The sequence below is a fragment of the Corapipo altera genome, unplaced genomic scaffold (genome assembly GCF_003945725.1).
Source record: "Corapipo altera isolate COAL_440 unplaced genomic scaffold, ASM394572v1 2b, whole genome shotgun sequence".
In the NCBI taxonomy this organism is placed as follows: domain Eukaryota; kingdom Metazoa; phylum Chordata; class Aves; order Passeriformes; family Pipridae; genus Corapipo; species Corapipo altera.
The window spans coordinates 23482637-23503683 of record NW_020884874.1 but is presented as its reverse complement, the minus strand read 5'-3'; the positions used below and the strand labels follow the sequence as shown (position 1 = coordinate 23503683).

Sequence of the window (21047 nt, the reverse complement as noted above, 5' to 3'; positions counted from 1 at the left end):
CTTATATCTATGCTGTGTCATGTGTCAGAAGACTTCTTTTTTTCCATTGAAATACTTCGTCTTAGTCATGCACATTAATTTTAGTACAAGAAGAAATATTTGTGTATCTAATTTGGAAAATTCTTTTTGATGAAAATCAGAAAAGTTTGATTTTTGTGCTATTTATGGAAGGATGAATCCTTACAGCTTTGCAGGTTGCTCTCAAAAGCTTGTCTCAAATGAAGAAATACTTACTCTGAAGATGAGGCTGCCAATACACTATCTGAACTGGTTAGAATATTGGAAAAAATGGTCACCACAGTAGAACCCAGAGATTCATCAATTTCTTCATCATTAACAATTTTTTTGAGCTTCTGCACAACGTCATTTACTTTGTCTGAGGTGAGCTGCTGCCCTTCACCAGTGAGATTCAGAAGCTGATTGGCTATATCAGCTGCATTTTCTGTAAGCATAGTCAAGTAAAAAAGAGAAAATAATGCATTACAGTCCTGAAGTAATACAGAAATACAAGTTTTTATTCACATTGTTGAAATCTAGAGAATGTTCCAGGGTGCTGGGAATGATCATAGGATTTTATAATTTTGTCAAATATATAATTTTATGAAAAAAGTATATAGAATCTGCTGATTACATTCTGTCCTCATTGGCTGTGTTTTTCTTTTCTTTATTTTGATTTGAGTTTGTAAATCAGAACTATTATTGAAAGAGCTGATTGAAACAAAAACTAAGGAATAAAAAGTCTATTTTTTCTCTTTTTTTTCTCCTTATGTTATCCTTTTTTTTTTTCCCACTGGGAAAAAGAGGTTCACTCTTTCACTATCACTGAAAGAGTATTCACTTTTTTAAGCTTTGTGAAGAAAGACTGACCCCATTGCAAATGTTTCAGTTCTTTCAGATGATGGTTCTCTTACTCATCAGAGGGCTGGCAAGTATGACACACAAGCAAATTTCATGAGAAGAATCTTCCTGGTAAGGAAAGTTTTATAGTGTGTCCAATGGCAAAACACTAGTGTAAATGACATGTTAAACTGTAATTTCAATGCCACCTGGACAAAAACTAATGTGAATGCTAACCTTTTACAATATCAAAATATTTGAGATTTATTGGCATTCGCAAATAAGATTGCAGCCTTCTTCAGTCTGCAACTGGCTGTGGCTTTTTAATGCTGTTTTTTTATAATACAGCTTTTGGCACATTTAGTTTAGAATGTTTACTTTACATGACATGATGTTTTCCTATAGTCTGACTGCAAGTACTCAATCAACTACGTTATGAAGCCGGGCTCCCTAGGACACCTCTATCAATGAAGAAAGAATAAGAGGCTTCTTCAAGAAAGCAATTCAGAACAGGAGCTTACTTGTAGGTGCTCTGAAATACACACAAGAGTATAATTCTCTTCACTAGCTCTGACAATAAAAAAAAAGGCCATGAAATTGTTGTCTTGTTATTTTATTACTCCTTTATGGCCAGAGTGACATCAAGGGTTATTTTACAAACTGAGAATAAATCTGAAAACGTCTGATTGTAAGTCCAGTGAAGAGAGTGGGCGTCTTTCCCCTGGCAGCTACAGCCATTGGAAACATTTAAAAATTTGTCCTAACTTGAATATCAAATAGAGGCATCTACTCTTGCTTGAATTGCCTGAAGAGTTTGATTTATTTCAGTAATTCGTATTCAGAGCTTTTATTGGGTGAGCTGAATTGAACTCGGTGCCCTTCCTCAGAGTTTAATTATTTACTCTGATTATTTAGAAAGATTTTCAAACAACTTAGCATAAAGAAGAAAGATATTCTTCCTTAATGTAACTTCCTTATAGAAAGCAGTAATCAAAGTCTACCACACTATTCCTTTAGCCTAAGACCAACATCAATATACCCACCTGTGCAATTTCTAAGATCAGGTTGACCCCAGTATGATGTATAATTCTGCAGACCCAAATAGCTAAAGAGGAAAATGACAAAATTCACATGAAATACAGTAACAAAATTACATACATATTTCATAATTCTTATGCAGGTGTCACAGTGGTCCACTCTTCTCAATTCACAACATTGCTAGCAACATGGCTCCTAGTGAAATGCAATATGAATACTTGAGAGTGGTATCGAATCAAATGTGATCGATCAAGTGACAGCGCAAACAGAAACCCTAGTTCTTTTGGACAAATTACCAGCTGATTCCTATACTGATTTGACAAACTGCTTCAATGAAAATTCTAGACTTTTATTTCAGGAAATACCCAAATGCTAACACAAACTATTATGCCCCTATTATGACCACTCAGATGCTGCTCCTATAATTTATCCTTGATGTAAATGGCTTTGATTAAGTCAATTGCAAGTCATAATACCTCTCAGAAGAACATGCAGAGGAGCTATGTGAAGATATAAATTATGCCATCCAGGAAAACTAGGGCAAGTCACTTTCAGATCTAGATCCAAAGTAAGGGGCAGATAAAAAGATTCCCTTTTTTTTTTTTTTTTTAAAGCCTTACCATAGCAAAATACGAAATCACGGAATGGGTCAGGTTGGAAGGGACCACAGCGGATCATATGGTCCAACCTCCCTGCTCAAGCAGGGTCATCCTGGAGCACACGGCACAAAATTGCATCCAGATGGTTCTTGAATATCTCCAGTAAGGAAGACTCCACAACCTCTCTGGGCAATCTGTTCCAGTGCTTGGTCACCCTCACAGTAAGGACGTTCTCCCTCATACTCTGGTGGAATTTTCCGTGCATCAGTTTCTGTTTGTTCCCTCTTGTCCTATTGCTTGGCACCATCAAGAAGAGCCTGGCTCCATCCTCTTGACATCCTCCCTTCAGATACTTAAGAGACACTGATGAGACCCCCTTTCAGTCGCCTCTTCTCGAGGCTGAAAAGGCCCAGCTCCCTCAGCCTTTCCTAGTAACAGAGATGTATGAGTCCCTTAATCATCTTTGTCACCCTGTAACAATGGCTCCAAAATTAAACACACTTTTTCCTCAATTTTCTTTAAAGACAATCATGTTGTCATAGCATGGCAAAGGCAGGATGGTGAAAGGGAAAAACTTATCCTTTCACTAAGCACATGATAAAATAACATTATTCCTCAGCTGATCACATTTATTATAACAGCACACTAGCAGGTAACCTTCTACTGCGGTATGCACAGGACTAAAAGAAACTGTCAGAAGAGCTTCCTCTTCTTTTGAAACACATCCCACCAATGCTCCATACTGGTAAAAGCTAGTGGAGTCAGAGGGAAGGAAAGCACAGCACAGGGCAGAACACTAATTTTTTTTAGAAGTGCTGTACAGAGACAATCAGTGGTATTGTGTAGACCACAAATAAACAATAAAGATAAGCAATACTGGGACAGCAAAGGCCAGAAACCTTAATTTTTAATGGTTCCGAAGTTCTGACATAAAACCAGTTTGACTTCTGTACTACTCGCTCTACAACAAAAGTTGGTCAATCAGGATCAGTTCTTGTACAAGATTAAAAGGCTGAGGAAGTGAGTTATTTAAATATAATGCAGGTTGCTTTCCTGTTTGGCACAGAACCTCAAAGCTGATTCATATCCATGTTGCCATACTGTTTTCAAGAAGTAACAGATGTGGTCTTCTCAAAACATGTTCCAGATGCAATGTGGGCAGATAAGACTAATATATTGCCTTTAATGGTAATCATCCTAAATACTGTGCAAATTAATTAATATTGCATCATCATAACCACATTTAAGGCACTCGAAAAAGATCAAAGCCATAATGTTTTAGTAATACATCAACGGAGGTAATAACATTCCCATTTTACAAATGGGAAATAGAGATACAGAGTCAAAGTCTTTTGTAGATGTTTGCAAAGAAAGCCTACATTAGGGAAAATATGTCCTAAACCTTAAAAACACAAGTTCAAATCTTTAAGCATAAGATTATTCCCACCTTCAGTTATGATTAACTACTGGCAAAATGTTTGTTTCACAATTTCTTTAACTTTCCCCTGATGAGATGAGATGTTCTGGACTAACCAAATACACATCTCAAATTCATAGAATTTTATTCTGTTTCTTACACATGGGAGATAGTAGTACTGGAGTGGTAGCATATGTGAAACTTTGGTTTCAGTAACATAAATATCATGACCAAGTACAAGGTCCTGCACATGGGCAGGGCAATCTCAAGCACAAATACAGGTTGGGAGGAGAATGGATTGAGAGCAACCTTGAGGAGAAGGATTTGGGGATGTTGGTTGAAGAAAAGCTTAATGTGACCTGTCAATAAGAGTTTGTAGCCTAGAAATCCAACTGTATACTGGGCTGTATCAAAAGCAGTGTGGCCAGCAGGTCAAGGGAGGTGATTCTGCCCCTTTGCTCTCGTGAGACCCTGACTGGAGTGCTGCATCCAGCTCTGGGGTCCCCAACATAAGAAGAACGTAGATCTCTAGGAGTAAGTCCAGAGAAGGGCCACAGAGATGATCAAAGGGCTGGAACACCTCTCCTATAAACACAAGTTGAGAGATTCGGGGTTGTTCTGCCTGGAGAAGTGAAGGCTCTGAGGACACCTTATAGAAGCCTCTAGCACCTATAGGGTGCTACAAGAGATCTGCACAGGAACTTTTTAAAAGGGCATGTAGTGACAGAACAGTGGTGAATGGTTTCAAACTGAGAGAGATTAGGTTTCAGATATTAGGAAGAAATGTTTTACTTTGAGGGTGGTGAGATGTTAGGACAGGTTACCCGGAGAGGCTGTGGGTGCCCCATCCCTGGCAGTATTCAAGATCAGGCTGGAAAGGGCTCTGAATAACCTGGACTAGTGAAAGGTGTCCCTGCCCATGGCAGGGAGGCTGGAATCAAATGACCTTGGAAGGTCCCTTCCAACCCAAACCATTCTATGATTCTATGACTTGAATAAAGCAGTTACATTCTGTAAGAAGATGCTATTTTTATAGCTACTTTGAACATGTATTAATTTTGGGCCTCAATATGCCCTACAGAAGTGGTAGATGAGCCTTTTTTTCTTATCAATCAAGTACACACTCTTACTGCATGCACAAAATCTCTCATAGTATAGAAATCGTCTTCCTGAAACACAATACCAGCCAATGGCAAACATTATAGAGAATTTAGATTAACAATATAACTAGAAAGTTGCATCTGAAGCAACTCAGCTTCTCAGACATTTGAACACCTACCAGGTTCTTGATGCAGTCTGAACTGAGCTCCCATGGCAAAACGTGAAGTTGGTCACAGTAGGTCTGGTATCTGGCCAAAAATAGTTTGGAGGGTTTTCTTCAGCTAAACATTTTTCTGTAAAAAAGAGTGTTAATATCATTGTTAACAGTAAATTTCTCCATCTAACCATCTTGCATTTCTTGTCCTCAGCACATCAATCAGTCTACAGTACAAAACCGTCTTCAAACTAAACTCTTGGTTGTTTGCTATAGAGTGTCAGTAGATACTGCTGCTGCTCAAGGGAAAGGGCTGAACATGCATGCTGCATCCATTTGCATTCCAACAGCCTCCACCTCCTCCTTCCCGAAAGAAAAGTAATCTTTGGCAGTATGGGAAAAGACGACAGCTAAAAAGAGACAGATTAAGGGCAGCAGCTGGCAGGAGCACAAACAGCATTGACAAGTGGGGACGAGAGGCCTTGGAGGTCCAAAATAGAGGTCATTTTAGTTCTGGCTGTAAAACATACTTCTTTATCCTCAAACTACCAGAGGGGCTGTCAGGAACTGTCCCAGCCTCTGAACCAGACAGCAAAACACTGACTAAAGCAACCTGGACAACTGTGTTTGTGTTAAAATGATATCTTGACCATGGCTCTCTGAGATTAGCGGAACAATGATGCTTATAGGGACAATTTAAAATCTCGAACAGTCATATCATTTGGAAATGTGTGATTATTTTAACACAGAAGATGCTTATTTATAGACAAGCAAACAAAATTTGCTGTGTAGCAAAGCCAAACACTACTTACCCACTGGATCAACATCTACAGTATGAAGTTTATATCCTTCTTCTATGGTTCGATTATTACTTATGAGCTTCTGTCGGATGTCTTCCTCTTCTAAATTGATGTTGTTGGTAGAATTATAAACCAGAAGAGCCAAAACACCAAAACTGCAAGGAAAATTACCCAAGTGTTTCAGTCAGAACAGCAGAGGCCAAATGTGTAGAAATAAAAACATCTGTCAACCTCTGATTTTCTGAGTATAGAACAATGTCACCAACACAATGCTGCACATTATCTGTAAATTATTTTTATATATAAGGCCACAACAAGAAAATATGGTTGGGAAATTTCATCTTCTAGTTACCATTAAAGAAGTGTCTCATTAAAAGAGCTAAGAAATGTTTTCAGAAGACTTAGAATATTTTAAAAGATATTAAAAGATGAAACCATAGACCTGTGAGTTCTAAATGGGTCCTAATTAATTTTAAAAATCTGTTTGCTGATGGCTTAGAAATTTAAGAGCTGATTCATGCCACCCCCAGAGGATCTACCTCTACATTGACTACAGAGGAAGACTAGAAGATTAACAAAGAACAGATGCCTATCACTTAAATCTCTGGATTCTAGTGGAATGAAAAACACCATGACACACTTCTGAAGCTTTTAGATGTAATTACGAAAGTCGAGTTGCTCAGATGAGTAATTCAAGTCTGAGCACTAATAGCTGTTTTGTACTGTGGCCCACTGCTACTTTCTTGGGCATAAGAAGTAGTTCAAAGTGCTCAAGTCTCTTTCCTGTGAGAGAAATAAAACAGTCCCCACCCTTGTCCAAAAACATAGCTTTTCTGGAAGGGAAACCATGAACAGCCAAGCAGTTCTAGCAGGACAAAGGAAATAAGCTCACAGTGGAAAGCCCAGAAATTTCCTCCTGGGACACAAAGAAACATGTTGGAGACAAGAATATGTTGGTACCCAAGAGCATTGGTTGGCTCTGGCTAGTAGGACATGACGCCACTAAAGTATGGAACACTGGATCTCCATGCAAGCCAAAATGTGGAAAAAAGGAAAAAGCAAACCTGCTTTAGGCTGTCTTCATCTTAGCCTTGCCCTTGGATACCCATCAGCCTGAATAAAGACAGACTTTTGCAGTGTGAGCCATTCCTGGCAGGCTGGGAAGCAGCAGCACTGCCAGCACACATACTGTGAGCACGGCACAAACTAATCAGAGCTGCCTTCACCTGCAGCCCCCTGTGCAAGAAAGCAACAGTCAGCTAAAGGGTCTTGTGGTCTACAGAAAGAAGCACAAAAAAACTACAGGGGTGCTGAAGAGGGCTATTAGGGTTTTCAGGTACTGCTTTCTATGACAGACAAGGACTTCAACTCAAAAGAAATCTTCCAGAAAGACATCTCCATGATGACAGCTCAGAACTGTACTTTCCAGAGGTGCCTAATCTGGTACAGTATAAAACTACAGCTTAGTGTACAGATGTTGCTCTAAGATGGCAGATTTAACCCTCTTTCTGTCAGGTATCATTCTGAAAACTGAGTAACTCCAGCCAATAATTCTGAAGTACTCTCTCATAAGTGAAATGGCATTAAAACAATTGGCATTAGAAAACAACCTCTCAGTCTAAGGGAAAAAAAAAAACAACAAAAAGGAAAAGCGAAGTCCAAGTCTCATACAGAAATCACAAATGTGAACTAAATACTCCACACATTTAACTTTTGCAGATGTAAATAAATAAGTAAATAAATATACACAGTTCCTGGTTGTTTATTTTCTTTTATTGTTGTTGAACACCAGCACACTTTTTTCTTGCCATATTTACTGTTTTACTGGTAACATGTTACTGGAGACGAAAGATAAAAATGTCACCACCTGCTGGTTTGGCTTGCCTTTTTCCCAGTGGATGTATTTTAGCAGAGAAATGACAACTATCCCTGGCCAGGTTGCTCCTGCCCTGCTCCCAGATATACCGAGTTCCTCCTAACATTCCAGTCGTCTCTGTGGAGTGTTTAACATAAACAGCAAATAGCCTCAGTAGGGTAGATACGCATTAGTAGGCTTTTGCTGTATACCTCGGATGTATTACAAAGCCAAGTTTATTATGGCTTTTATTTTTAGAAGAAGCATGGAAATTGCCTACGCGACTGCCAATTCCTTCAGCCCTTCAGTACTTCAGCCTGAGTCTCCTGGCACTTAACCATTTTTCCTAAAAGATCCTGGCTTCACTTGTCTATTCCCTTTACTTCAGAAGAGGAAAACTTAATATATTGATGCCACTCCCTACCTCAGCACTCTGGCTGCAAAAGAGTTCTGAACAGTCACTGCTACTGTTAAGCTGCCTGTTTCAGGACTCCCAACTAACCAAAATGATATTTACTACCCATAACTGTGCAGAGGGATAATAGTAACAAAATAGAATGTATAATGATAGATGAGGTAGAACTGGTTGCAGTTATCTTGAAAAATTATAGAGGAAGGTATTGATAATGAAGCACTGATAAAAATAATCTCTTAAACCAATCTGTTACTTGTTTTCTGAGAAAATCCCAGATCGCAAGTCATGTATACTATATAATAAGAGCCTCCTCCATAATATGACAAAAAAAAGTCTATTAACTTTTCAGAATGACTCATGCTAGCTTCCCAAAGTAAATAAATATCTTTTAACTTGACAGCTGACGCAATATGAAGCTGAGTGCTTCCTTCCACTTTTGTCACACTCAGATTGCAGAAAGAGAACATTTTAATGGTGAAGAAAAAATTCTCAATTTGGGAAACAGTAGCCCTACAACTCTGCCATGCTCTGCTGGGGTCACTGGATTTGCTATTTATTGTGTGCCATATAAAAGCAGATAGATTCTCACAGCAGTAATCAATTACAAATTACACATCATCTACAGTAACCTGTACTTCCAGCATTACAGCTATTGATATTAAAAAAATGGACTGTGGTGTATGTAAACACAATGGAGATAAGTATGTTTCTCTTTTCTTTGATTGAAATGGTGACAGCTGGAGCAAGCAGGAAAGCAGGGGAAGACCAGTGTTTCTCCCACTTTGTCCTGGTCTGTTGAGCTAAGCTGGCTCAGAGAGAGGAATTTGCTAAGCTGCACCCTCATCAGAGGCACAGGAGGCGGTGGTGAAGCCTGCACTGCCATGGCTTGTACCACAAAGCCAGCTTTATTCTCTGGCAGCGTGACTCAGAGCTATTCCAGGACAGTGTGCCTACACATGGGCTGTGGTCTCACTGCTTCACGATGCGAGGAGCCTGAAGGAAGGATTAAGAAAACCATGTGAACCATGCAGCACAGACTGTCTTGTACCTGAAGAGATGTGGTTGATAATTAGCAATGTACATTTCTCCTTTCTGTTGTATTAGACAGGCTGAACCAATACTGAATTACTGTTGTTGTCAAACTGTTTCACAAATCGCTATTAATTTCTTTCATAGTTAATGTTACTTGATTTAAAGAATATAAAGAATCATTTTTAAAGAAGCAAAATACTCAGGGAATCTAAATTTCCACTCAACGTCACTGGGAATGTCATTGCTAACTACCTTGGTGTATTTTAAAAAGTTTTAAGATGTCAACATTAAATTCTTTATCTATCTTGCTGTTATGTTGGCTCTGAAGACGAGCAGCGATGGGTAGCTATAACTCAAGACTGGCAGCACAGGTAGGCCCACAGCGTCACCTGTGAACAGTACTAACTTCTTCACATTAACAAGACAGACAAAAAAAAGAGCTGACTATTGCATAAGTCATTCAGTGAAGCTGCAACAGACAAAATGTCAGAAAACACACAGAATGAGACAGAAATACTAAGAAATTGAGGGAAACTAAAAGCATTCCACAAAAGCATCTGAGCTGTGGATAAATTTTTACCTGAGGTGATTTTGACTGCAATACTACTAAAATGTTCAGAACAGAGAGCAAAAAACTATGATTCAGCATAACACAGACATTCAAAGTAATGCCAAGGATAAAGAGTTTCCTTTCTCAGGAGAAGGTGATGTTACAATAAAATATAAAATCTTAGACTTCAAGACACAAAACTAAAAATTGCAGCTACTTTTTGGACTACTAAAAAGAAAAGTATCCTAAGCCTTTCTTTTTAAGTTAATGACAGTTGGAGCAGAACAGCGTTGCAAGCACCATAGTCATGCATCTGGTGCTTGTCCTTGTGTCTCTGGGCCTTGCTGCTCCTTGCAGATCTGGTGTGGGAATACAATCAACTATGGTTTTCAACAGAAGGCACTTATAATATGTGATAACTTGGTATGAAGGCTATTCATTATTACAGAATGTTGCAAAGAGCCAAAATAGAAAGGGCTGGAATCCCTCGCATTTAACATCTGGTCTTTGCTGAAATGAGTTTTTGGTTACCCTTGAACTATGTTCTGAAACAACGAAGAAAACCCCTGTTCCCCATTCCTCATTCCCCAAGGCACTACATTTCTAAAAACAGCATCTAACAATGTCAGACCTACATTAAAACTAGTTAAAGCCAGTGGAAAGATAAAGGAAGTAACTAGAAGCTGGACCAAGAGTAAGAAGCTTCAGTAAGAGATTAAGAAGGGATCATCCTTCAGTCACTTGAAAGGAATTCCCAACCTCCTCTATCTGCGATGAAGGTTTTCTTTACAGGTCATGGACACAAGATGCCAGCAAGCCACTGTGGAGAAACCTGAGGGCTTCTACTTGGCACTTTGTTGGTTGGTTTTTCAAACAGAATATTATATGTAATATACACATTGTGTGGCATTTTAAAATGTTTCTCAGCCCTAGTAAAGGCTGTCCATTACTGCCTTCAGCAATGGAGGCACTGAAGTTGAAGTTGCAGGGAGTAGAGGTGGGTCAGGTCTAAGTTGTTCCTAAAACCTCACCAGTAGAAACCAGGAAAACTTTTGAAACAGGAGTAGACTTCACAGATACGTTCACTTATAACAAGAATAGCATAATTATTTTATAACAAATAATTTGAAGCAATCTACAAAGAATGTAAAACGCCTAACACTTCACTTAGGGCTAGAAAAGTAAAATTAAGCTGCTCTGATGTTCCTAACTTCTGCCTAAATCTAATTAATGTAAATTCTATCCAAATGCATTAAACTTTACATTAAGCAAAACAACACCCAAAACCACGGCATGCAGGATCCTGAATGTGCCTCGCTGACACTGGTGGCAAAACTCCCACAAACTTCAAAAAGCAGGACTAGGCCTGGGCAGTTCTGATTTTTTCCTTTCCTTTCTGTTTTCATTCCTAAGAGAAAAGATTTCTGTTTAGGTTTAATAGTCTTTGCACCACAGCTACCACTGTGGTTTTTAATTTGGGTGAGATGTTTAACAGTACTAACATTGATGTTGTTTCCCATAGTAGAAGCAACTGAACACTGGAAATAGGCCAAAATTATGACAATCAAGCAGTGGAAGCTGGAAAAAGCATAAACTTACTTGTATGTTAAGTAGAGAAAAGTTTATAATTAATTGGGGCCTGAATCGTCAAAATTGCTTGGAAAATAAAAGAAGAAAGGAGAAGCAGGGGAGCTGAGCTGTTTGTTAAAGACCAATTCCCCTACTGTGAGGCAACACTATATAGTCATCTGACAAAACCTAGGATCAGTAGGGCCCTTCTGAGAAAAGGCAGCGACAGCAGTCACAGGAAGCTTTGACAAGGCTGCAGAGTCATAAAAGGCAAAGAATTAAGGAAAGAAACAAACACATTTATAGTTTATCTAGACAAAATCCATAAATTGGTTTCACTTTCAAAGGTTTGTGCAAGAGCAATGGGGAACAAAGAAAGCTATGGCCACAGGCCATGCTGATTTCCTGTCTATTTTGAACAGCTGGCCTCTCATTAAGAGATGATAACAGTATGATCAGAGGTAAAAATTAAACACAAAGTCAAATATAGCTATGATAAAATTCTGTCTATTAAAGTAGTTAATAATCTACCAAAGTATTAACTTGATATATACTTCTGTCATCCAGGGATGTCACAGTATTAAAGGTGCTGATGATAATATGGACATTTGGACTTGGAACTGTCTCTCATCACCAGGTACACAAACACCTAATAAGCACAGTGTACTTTGGATTTTTGCAGCTCATTGAACACAACAGTGAAAGAGAAACAATCCAATTAAATAATTTTCTTTTGTTTTGCTGTTGTCCAGAATGCAGTACAATTTAAAATATTTTTTTGGAAAACACCTATTTTTAACATGACAAAAAAAGCCAGCTTCCTACCTCCCACTTCCAGCTTCTGTTTCTTCTCTGAATCATTCTCTCTAACCATTCTCTCTCTTTCCCATGCAAGAAGACTAGGTGAGGAGACTGACAACTGAAGTTCCTTGATAAGGTAACAGTGTGGTGAATTAAGGTGAAGCAAAGCAAAATGCATAGAAAAGGCTGGGGAAGGTTGCTTTGTTAGGTTTTATTTTACTGCTGTATAAAATACTAATCCAAAAGAAAAGGAAAACAAACATAAGTGATCTGAATGCTAAGAATATGAATTCATGTAAGGAGAGGAAAAACCTTCTCAGAGAGCAATTTTTAAGAATTATGATAGTGTCTCAGAAATAAGAAGGCTATGATCTTGTGGAAAATTAAGAAAAGGGAAATAAGTTTTAGTGAGTTAGAGTTAAGATTAATAGGTTATCTGCTGTAAAAGATAAAGATAAGGCCATGATAGCTACTGCTTAGGTCTTAAATTTTAACTGTGGAGTGAATTTCTGTTCACATGAACACGAAGGCAAATAGAATAAGAAGTACTTAAAACCAAAGCAGAATGTCTTGAGACTGCAACAGTCTTTTTCTTGGCTATACAAAATGGAGAAATAAGAAAACAGTTGGACAACTATTCACAGAAATAAATTATAGGGATATTTACTTAATAGTAACTGCATGAAATCACATTGTGAGCAAGTTCCATATGACAGCCATAACATTTCAGTGGATCATCTGGGCAGTGAGAAATTACCATTATTTCCATCAGGTATTAGGAACTTTTAACCTTAAAATTAATTTTTTATACTCTGAAATGTTACCCTAGTGTCTTGCAGGATTTCCTAAAAATCCTATATAGGAAAAATCCAAGAAAGTGGAAAACCTAACAAAGAATCTTGAAAGCAATGAATGGGAAGCAGTAGGAAAAAAAGTTTGCTTTCTGGATCTTCAGAAGTTCAACTTCCTCACAAAATCTAGAAACCTCAAAGAACTGCCAGTCTGGTTACTAAAGCCAGGAACACTAAAGACTACTGGTAAGCTGATCATTCTTTTTTTTCATAAGGGAAGGATGTACAAGCATAGATGTATGCTCAGAAGAACTAAGACCTAAAGCTGTTTCAACCAACTTTTCTCAAATGTTTCTTTTGTAAGAGGTAAATGATGCATGAAAATGTATGCACGACATGAAAGATATACAAAAAAAGACAAAAAATTACTGTGTATATATATTCCTATATACGTATATGTGTAACAGGTGTAAATTTTGTTAGTCATCTATCATGTAGCTCACCTAAATTTTTAATTATCCCTGTGTTACCACAACAGGGTAGGTTGGGATGGATCTTGACTTCTTTTTTTCTTTTAGTTTTCTAAGTTTTCATAGTAACACTCCTGATTATTTGGAGAACATTAACATTTTGTGTGACAAGATTAACATTTATATTATTCAGAATGATGACAAAATGCTATTTGACCTTGACACAAAGTGCACTAGAGCCTTCTCACTAGACCAGGCTACCCCTGACAAACTTTATGACATGTTATGAACATGTAATTCTATTGCCTCTGAGATTACATATGATGAGCAAAATAATAGAAATGGGGTTACTTCCCCATAAGAGTAATACATTATGAGAAGTAATTTACTGGTACAATCACTGTATGTCAAAAAGGGAGGAAAAGGAAACAGAAAGGGAAATTACTAGAATAATTTTTCCCTCTTCACCTTTTCTTAGTAGACCAGGAAGAAGAAAAAAAATCCAGAGGATGGGATAGTGGGAAGACGAGACAAGAAGAAATCAGGTGTGCAGCCAGGCTGCCAGCCTTGTAAAAGATGCACAAATAAGGATGGGGAAAGCTTAACATTCCTCAGCCATCCCAGATTGTTGGTACGACCTGAGGCATGGCCTCCACTTGAAAAGCACTGCTGGCATAACCACATCATTTAGAAGTGGGAAAAAAAATCCTACCCACATCACTACACCCTACTGTAAATGTAGGTCAAGCAGCAAAATAGCCCATTCAGAGACTGGGCTTACAGTGTACCAGTTAAATGGTTTTGCCAACAAAAGCTGTCTTTCTGCTGTGTCTATGTGGGAAGCAGCTACTACCTTTTACAGATCTTTTCGCACCTAGGTAAACTCTGTAGAAAACTGGAAGCATCACTGGCTACTTCCTAATGGTAAATTGGGAATCCTGGCCTATCTCTGAAATTAAAAAGCGCAGCTTTACTACCATTATCATGACAGTTCTCAAGAGTCAGCAGTTAAAGTCCTTTTCTATGGGACTTTTGCCTACACTGCAAATAGATACATCTCATACCCATTTATTGCCCTATCCTCACAAGACTAATGATGTTTTGGTTTCCTCTCCTCAGTTTGGTCCTAAAATTCCCTCCCTCCCCATACTACCCTCAGAATCAGCCTGCTGCTTTCAAAGAAACCCCCAGAGGTCAAATTTTCAGGGGGTGTGACCCATCTAACTTTCTGCCTTTGAGGTTGTTCCAACTCTAGCGCCTCAAAGCCCAGCAGAAGTCAGGAAATGAGAGCATATGGTAAATAGTTTAACTCATACTAGTTTGGCTTTCAATTCTAACATGATTTTTTCAGTGTTTTGCATCTAGTAAGATGTCTATTAACTCAAAAGGCTCTGGTTAAAGAGAACAAATACAATGACAGTGGACAGACACCAATGTACTGCAGCTTGTTGCTAAAGAAAGCTGGGTGTGCCATGCAACTTACTTATCATATCTCTATTCAGTTCTCTGAGAGATGAAACCTGAGCTCTGAAAAAAATTATCTGTTAAGGTTTAAAGCTCCGGAGGTTTAAACTAAAACAAACATGATAACCAGTATTAGGTTCCTAAGCACATCCAGAGCACTCAGCTTGTCAGCAGTCATATATTTGCAGACTTGCAGTATATGCCAAATAAGAGACAATGAATCCAATAATAGAAAATAAAGCCTGTTATAAAGCCACTTGTAATAGCAGCTGTTGCCTCTATTGAGAAAATGTCTTTAAACATGTTACCTTTTAATACTTCTTTTTTCTCTTGCTCCCTCTTTTACAGAGCCTGGGTGGATGCTATAAAAGAAATAGACATTAATTAGGGTGGGCTAATTCTCCAAAGGAATACAGCATAAACATCTTCCTTCTTAATTTACCTGATGTTGACCACATATACAGTGTAATTCCAGTTCTGGAAAGTACGGTTCAACTGAAAAACAGGAAGACATTGATCACATGAATAGTGAGATGTTAATGGGACTCTTCATTGCTTAAGGTACAGTTAGAATTTCACCCTTCTGCCCCTTGAGAAACTCCCTTCAGTTTTGCAAAGCAAAGAGAACACTCTCACATTTCAATGAGGTGAATGTTGAATGTTGTATTTCTCACTGGTAGTGAGAAATGTGGCCTTTTTCATAGATAGAAGGAAATCTCTATAACGTCATGACACAGTGAATAGGCGAGTACACAGGATGCTGACCTATTCCTTTTTTCCCCTCTTAAATTCTCAGGAACACTTTGGTAAGAATAGATTTCCTGACAAAGCTACCAGGTAAATATTCACCTGAACGTCTTCAAACTTTTGATGATCTTCTTTTCAGACCTTTGTACTATTTATTCTGAGTGCACAGTGGCTGCTCGGTTTTCCTCTCAAGAGACACTTTTGCATACTCTGCTAGGGCCAAGTGACACCTCTCTATATTCTTTGGCTCAGGCACCTAAAGTACTTTGCTACTGAGTCTCTTAGCTACTGATGCTAAGAGAACAACCTTGGCAGGTGTGGATGATCACATTTCTGGTTTGTAAATTACTGCTAAAGGTGGATTCCCTAGCTTCTGAAAGCTCCAGGTTTATTAAAAGAAAAATAAAGAACAGTTGCCATATATTCATGATATATTTTCATATAAGTAGTTGTATAAAGACTACTTACAAACTGTGTGAGTGTGACTATGTGAACTGTCAAAAGAACAGAGAATATCTGTATTCAGACAGGAAGAACTTTCAGGGACAAGAACTTCAAGAATCCTCCACCCAGAGCGGTGCTTATGTCTACTAAAATGGGCTGAAAACCCAGAGACTACTAGAATCCTCAGCAACTGAACCATGGGAGAAGCCTTCTGAAGCAGAGAATATAAGGATAAACAGGAAAAGTTTATTGCTTCACAAAAATCAACACTGCCTGGCTTTTTTAACAATTTCTTTCACCATATAACTTCAAAACCATATTAGCATTTGGGTAGAAAAATTTTGTCCTGTATAGTGATGTTGGAACTCAGACATCTACCGCTTTCAGTGGACAATTACAATTTCTCCATACTTTTCAAACTCTTACCTAGTATCTACATTTCTTAAGAAGTGGAGACATTTCAAAATTTTATCCATAGGGCTGAAGAGCCCCAGTTCCACAGAGCTGAATTCACTACTGCACAAATCAATAATAGAAAGATATTTAGAGAACACATATTTAAGAGTTTATTTGGTAGCCTATTTTTTTCCTTTTCCAACTGATAACATTGATGCACCAGATTTATATATGCAATCACACAGGAAAGAAACTTAACTTACCCATTCTGCAATGACATCATGTACTTTTGACACTGAGTTGGAGTTGGAACTAAAGACAGTTATAGATATCCTGTAGAATAGCCCACCTGTCCATTAAAAACAGCATTATAATGTTAGAAACTGAGAAAATTTACCTTTTTAATAATGAGACTTTAGTTTCATGATTAATATAAAGATTAGGCTGAACCTCATATACAAGGACATCTCAGGCTCTTCTCGGCATTATAAAGTTTGAAGTGAACAAGGTCTGCAGGTTTGGGACCATTCTTGCTAGTGCTGTTGATTTTGACAAGAGTTCCCTTCCCCTTCACATTTTCAGAGACACTTGAAATGTGACATGGAAATTCACAGACAACGTATATAAAAATATTATTTTGCATATGCCTCTAATGTGGTGTGTTAAAGCAATATCATGAAAGTGCCATTAATTAAAAAACTATTATAATTAATGAAGTTTGTAAAAGCAGATAAATACTGCTCTAAGTCATATTGTTATAATTTAGAACTAAACCACTGCCGGTTACATTTAAAACTTTGTGAGAGCAGATAAAGCTCATCAATTAAAAGTAACAAGGTAACTGAGGACATAGGAATAGGTGTGAGAAGGGATATACAGCTCTTGTTTCAAAAGCACAGTCTTTGTCTCAGGCCGGGTGATGGCCAGAGAGTAGATGAACTCACATTAGCTTTTCAAAACTGGCAGCTGAACAAACCATCTTTCAGTCACAAAATGTGTAACACTTGGCTTGGTGCAATTTTATATTCAGAAAGCTGTTTTGAAATGTCACTGGGCAAATATAAATTCTCTTTAAGCTCATGAGTGGGTAGGCAGCATGACAAGATTTTACATCTAACAAATAACTTCAAATCATTTCATGGTTATGCTCTGTGTCAAAAGTCTGTACTTCTCACAAGTTACTTTTTTTTTCATTAAGCTACTAAAAAGCCTGTAAGCTCCAGTTGGATAAAATTTCCCAGGATGTGGGGGAGGGTTTAAGAACTTCTGGATGAATTCACTTGCATATACGTGCACATGTGGCATTGCTTGGTTCAGGGCTGTTACCAAAAAAAGTTGTGGGTCTTGATCACAGATACACGTATTCATATAATCCTCTGCAAATCTTACAGAGACAGTACACAGGACAGAATAGGGTATGACAATAATTATACAGAAATCCCTTTCTGTCTCTGATTGTAAAGGAACTGCTCTATTTTTCTGAATCTAAATAAAAGACCTTTTATTCTAAGTAGAGCAAATGTCATAATTTTACAACTTCATAGATAATTATTGTACAAGAGCCTGAAACAGAAGTATCTGGAAAGAAAATCTGAAGCCAGCGTTTTCCAGTTTAATTCTGCTTACATTGGTTACTATCTTATTCATGAGATGGGCTTGAGTATTGTTCTTTCTTTTCAATATGGAATTAATCACACGAACACCGAGATTAGTATGAAAATTCCTCTATGATAAAATACTAAAGAAGATGGTTTCCTAGTTACCTTCTTTGGTAAGCTATGATTAAAATTTATATATGAGTAGAATGAACTTGCTTTTTGATTTAATGTCTTTTTTTCCTCCCTTAACTCAGGAGATACACAAATTTGATGTACAGTTTAATCTGAAAATGTATTGTAGTTTTATATTATTACTGTGATAGTTTTAAATTTAAAGAAAAGAGGAAAAATTAAGTCTTTGAAAGTAAAAAATTGGACTTTGCGCAAGTTGAAAACACTTGTAAGACCTGGATCTCATTTATATATATATATCTTTGTATATACACATATACAATTTTATATCTATAATGTACCTGTGCTGTACAGATACACACATACGGAAAGTGTTCATTTTATATATTCTCACACATTCATATATAATTACACATATGTATAATTACAATCTTATTCAGATAATTATACATATGGACAAAACCATCTTAATATAGGAATATGCAAAGTATTTTTAAAATCAAACATAGTAAGTACAAAACAGTCAATAGCTTCAGGATCTCCACTAGATAGTGACCCAAAGCATGGTTTTAATGAAAAAAAGAAAAAGAACAAAGAACAAATCTATATTTTAAAACACTCTCAGGAGACTGCAGTGGCTGATAGTAAAAACTAAAAACTATTTCTCACTCTCCACATTAAACTGTGGGAATCCCACCTCAAAATGGTGACTGAAAAAAAAAAATGGCTACAAAATTGATAAAAAGTAGCCAAAGATAATTTGAAAATAAAAGAGAAAAAAATAGCATGGATATCAATTCTCCCCACACCCCCCATCAACTACAAAAATATAAAGATCAATGAAATACCAGTATTTTTAAAAAAATTTTGTTAGGCAAATTATCTAAATATTTTTTTTTTCAAAAAAAATCTTTGATTTTTGAAATTAAAATCTTAAAAAACATGTAAGTAAAAAACATTCATACAATCCCAAACAATTAAATGGCATAAAATTATATAAAATACATGGTAACCAATATATTATCCTCACAGTGTCATGAGAGCTGTTTTAGAGAAGTACACAAATACTAGAAATCACGTTAATGACATGTACTATCACTAAGATCTTACAAATTCCCTTCTACTGCAATTAAATTATTATTCCAAAACTTCACATGCTAAATCGACATACATCTAAAGGATGAAAGACAGCTACTTCTATGTTCATTCTACAAACTGAACATCTAATAGATAAGATGATGTGGGTTTTTTTCTACATCTAACTTAATAGCTTGACATACTGTAGGTGACCTCAGGTCAACACAGGCAGCAAGAATCAGTGAAGGAGACACATAAACAAGACAAAAGGACTGCAGCAGAGCTAGTAAGTTGATTCAGTGATGGGTAAGCGGTGCTGTTCTGGCTTGTCCCAGATGGTAAATGGGCCAAGGAATGAACATGTGCCGAAACTGATGACTGATGGTATGTTATAGAAGAAACTTGTGTTTGGAACCGCATGAGAGAGTGATGGATGGCTGCTGCAGCAGCTGTTGTCAGAGCGCCTGTCAAAATGGTCTCTTTGTGCTGAATAACAACTCCACTATGAAAATGGTAGAGGTATCGCATCATTCATTACTGCAGTTCTGGATGACTCCAAAATAGAAGAGCGATTTGCAAAATGCCCATAATCAGCATTTTCAAAATCCAAGACACGAGTAGTAACAATTTTCAGAGACGACATTCCTTCTCTGTCCTTGCTGAAGGATCCATACACCTCCCCTTCTGAATCCCATTCAGAAAACCTCAATATGTTTCTTGGTGTCAAAACAGCAAAATTCCTTATGTCTTCATTATTGTCAATGATTTCTTGTTCTACTGACCATAGAGAGTATCTCCGACTGTCCACTTGATTTTCAATGGAGTTCTGTCCTAAACCAGTTTGATAACAACATTCTACTGGGTCCTAGGACTGAATTTGTCAGTTGGATGTCAGGAATAAATTTTGTGTATGTTGGGTTTGCACATGGAGTCTCTACAGAGATTAAATTTGTAATGCCTTCTGAGTGATGTTCCTTAATGTACATAGATTTTCTAAACTGAAATGCACTGTTTGCTGGTAACATAGAAAAAGTTTTCCTATCAGCATTGTCTTCTATCATTTCCATGTAAAAATTTTCAGGTGCCAAGTCTAGCAAATCTAGTCTATTTTTCTGGAATGGTGATATCTCCTGTGTAGATGATATAGAAAAGCCAGAAGGAGAATGACGTCTGTCTTCTTGAATGTCAGAGGTGATGTGATGACGAAATACAGTCTCATTCCACCAGTTCACAGGCTCCAAGACACACATGAAATTGGTTGTGTTGCTGTTAGAGGATGAAATCTAAACAGTTTTCTTTTTTGTGTTTGTAAGCAGTGCTGCTGCTGCTGCTGCTAACAGGAGAGCAGAACGCTGGCTCAGAGTCAGAGTGACCTAGTCCATTTGCCAAAGTCCATGCTAGCCCTGCATTAGGACTTCTGCTGTGAAGCAGAGGAACTGCTGCATTCACAGAAGGCTCTGTAACTGCACCTACTGCATAAGAAGTGCCATGAAGTGCACTTCTAGAATAATTCAAAATATTTTCATTTGGCAACTGTTCCATCACAGTATTGTCTAGATTGATTTTTTCTGTAAAAGAAGCCAAAATTTCACTGTGTGTCTCAGAAGCAGCTGATGTAGACATAGTTGGAAGAAACAAGCTGTATGGATTTTTTCTCTCGGGGTTCTCATCTGCTGAGTTTTTACTGAAACACAGAGGCCTTTGTTTCACTGGCCAAGTAATTGAGATTGAGACAATTCCTATAATTTTGACCCCTTCTA

General features: G+C 37.5%; 1 protein-coding gene across 6 annotated transcripts in view; it reads right to left on the bottom strand.

Moving 5' to 3' along the window:
- ADGRG6 (adhesion G protein-coupled receptor G6) overlaps nt 1-21047 on the bottom strand; it is a 109234-nt gene that overhangs the window by 31007 nt on the left and 57180 nt on the right. For all 6 annotated transcript variants that reach the window (XM_027633998.1, XM_027633999.1, XM_027634002.1 and 3 more), the window contains 7 exons: nt 16744-16829; nt 15336-15388; nt 15202-15255; nt 5959-6101; nt 5171-5285; nt 1881-1942; nt 235-442 (listed from right to left, as the gene is read on the bottom strand). In XM_027633998.1, coding sequence (XP_027489799.1) covers nt 235-442; nt 1881-1942; nt 5171-5285; nt 5959-6101; nt 15202-15255; nt 15336-15388; nt 16744-16829 — 721 coding nt within the window. The remainder of the gene's footprint in view (nt 1-234; nt 443-1880; nt 1943-5170; nt 5286-5958; nt 6102-15201; nt 15256-15335; nt 15389-16743; nt 16830-21047) is intronic.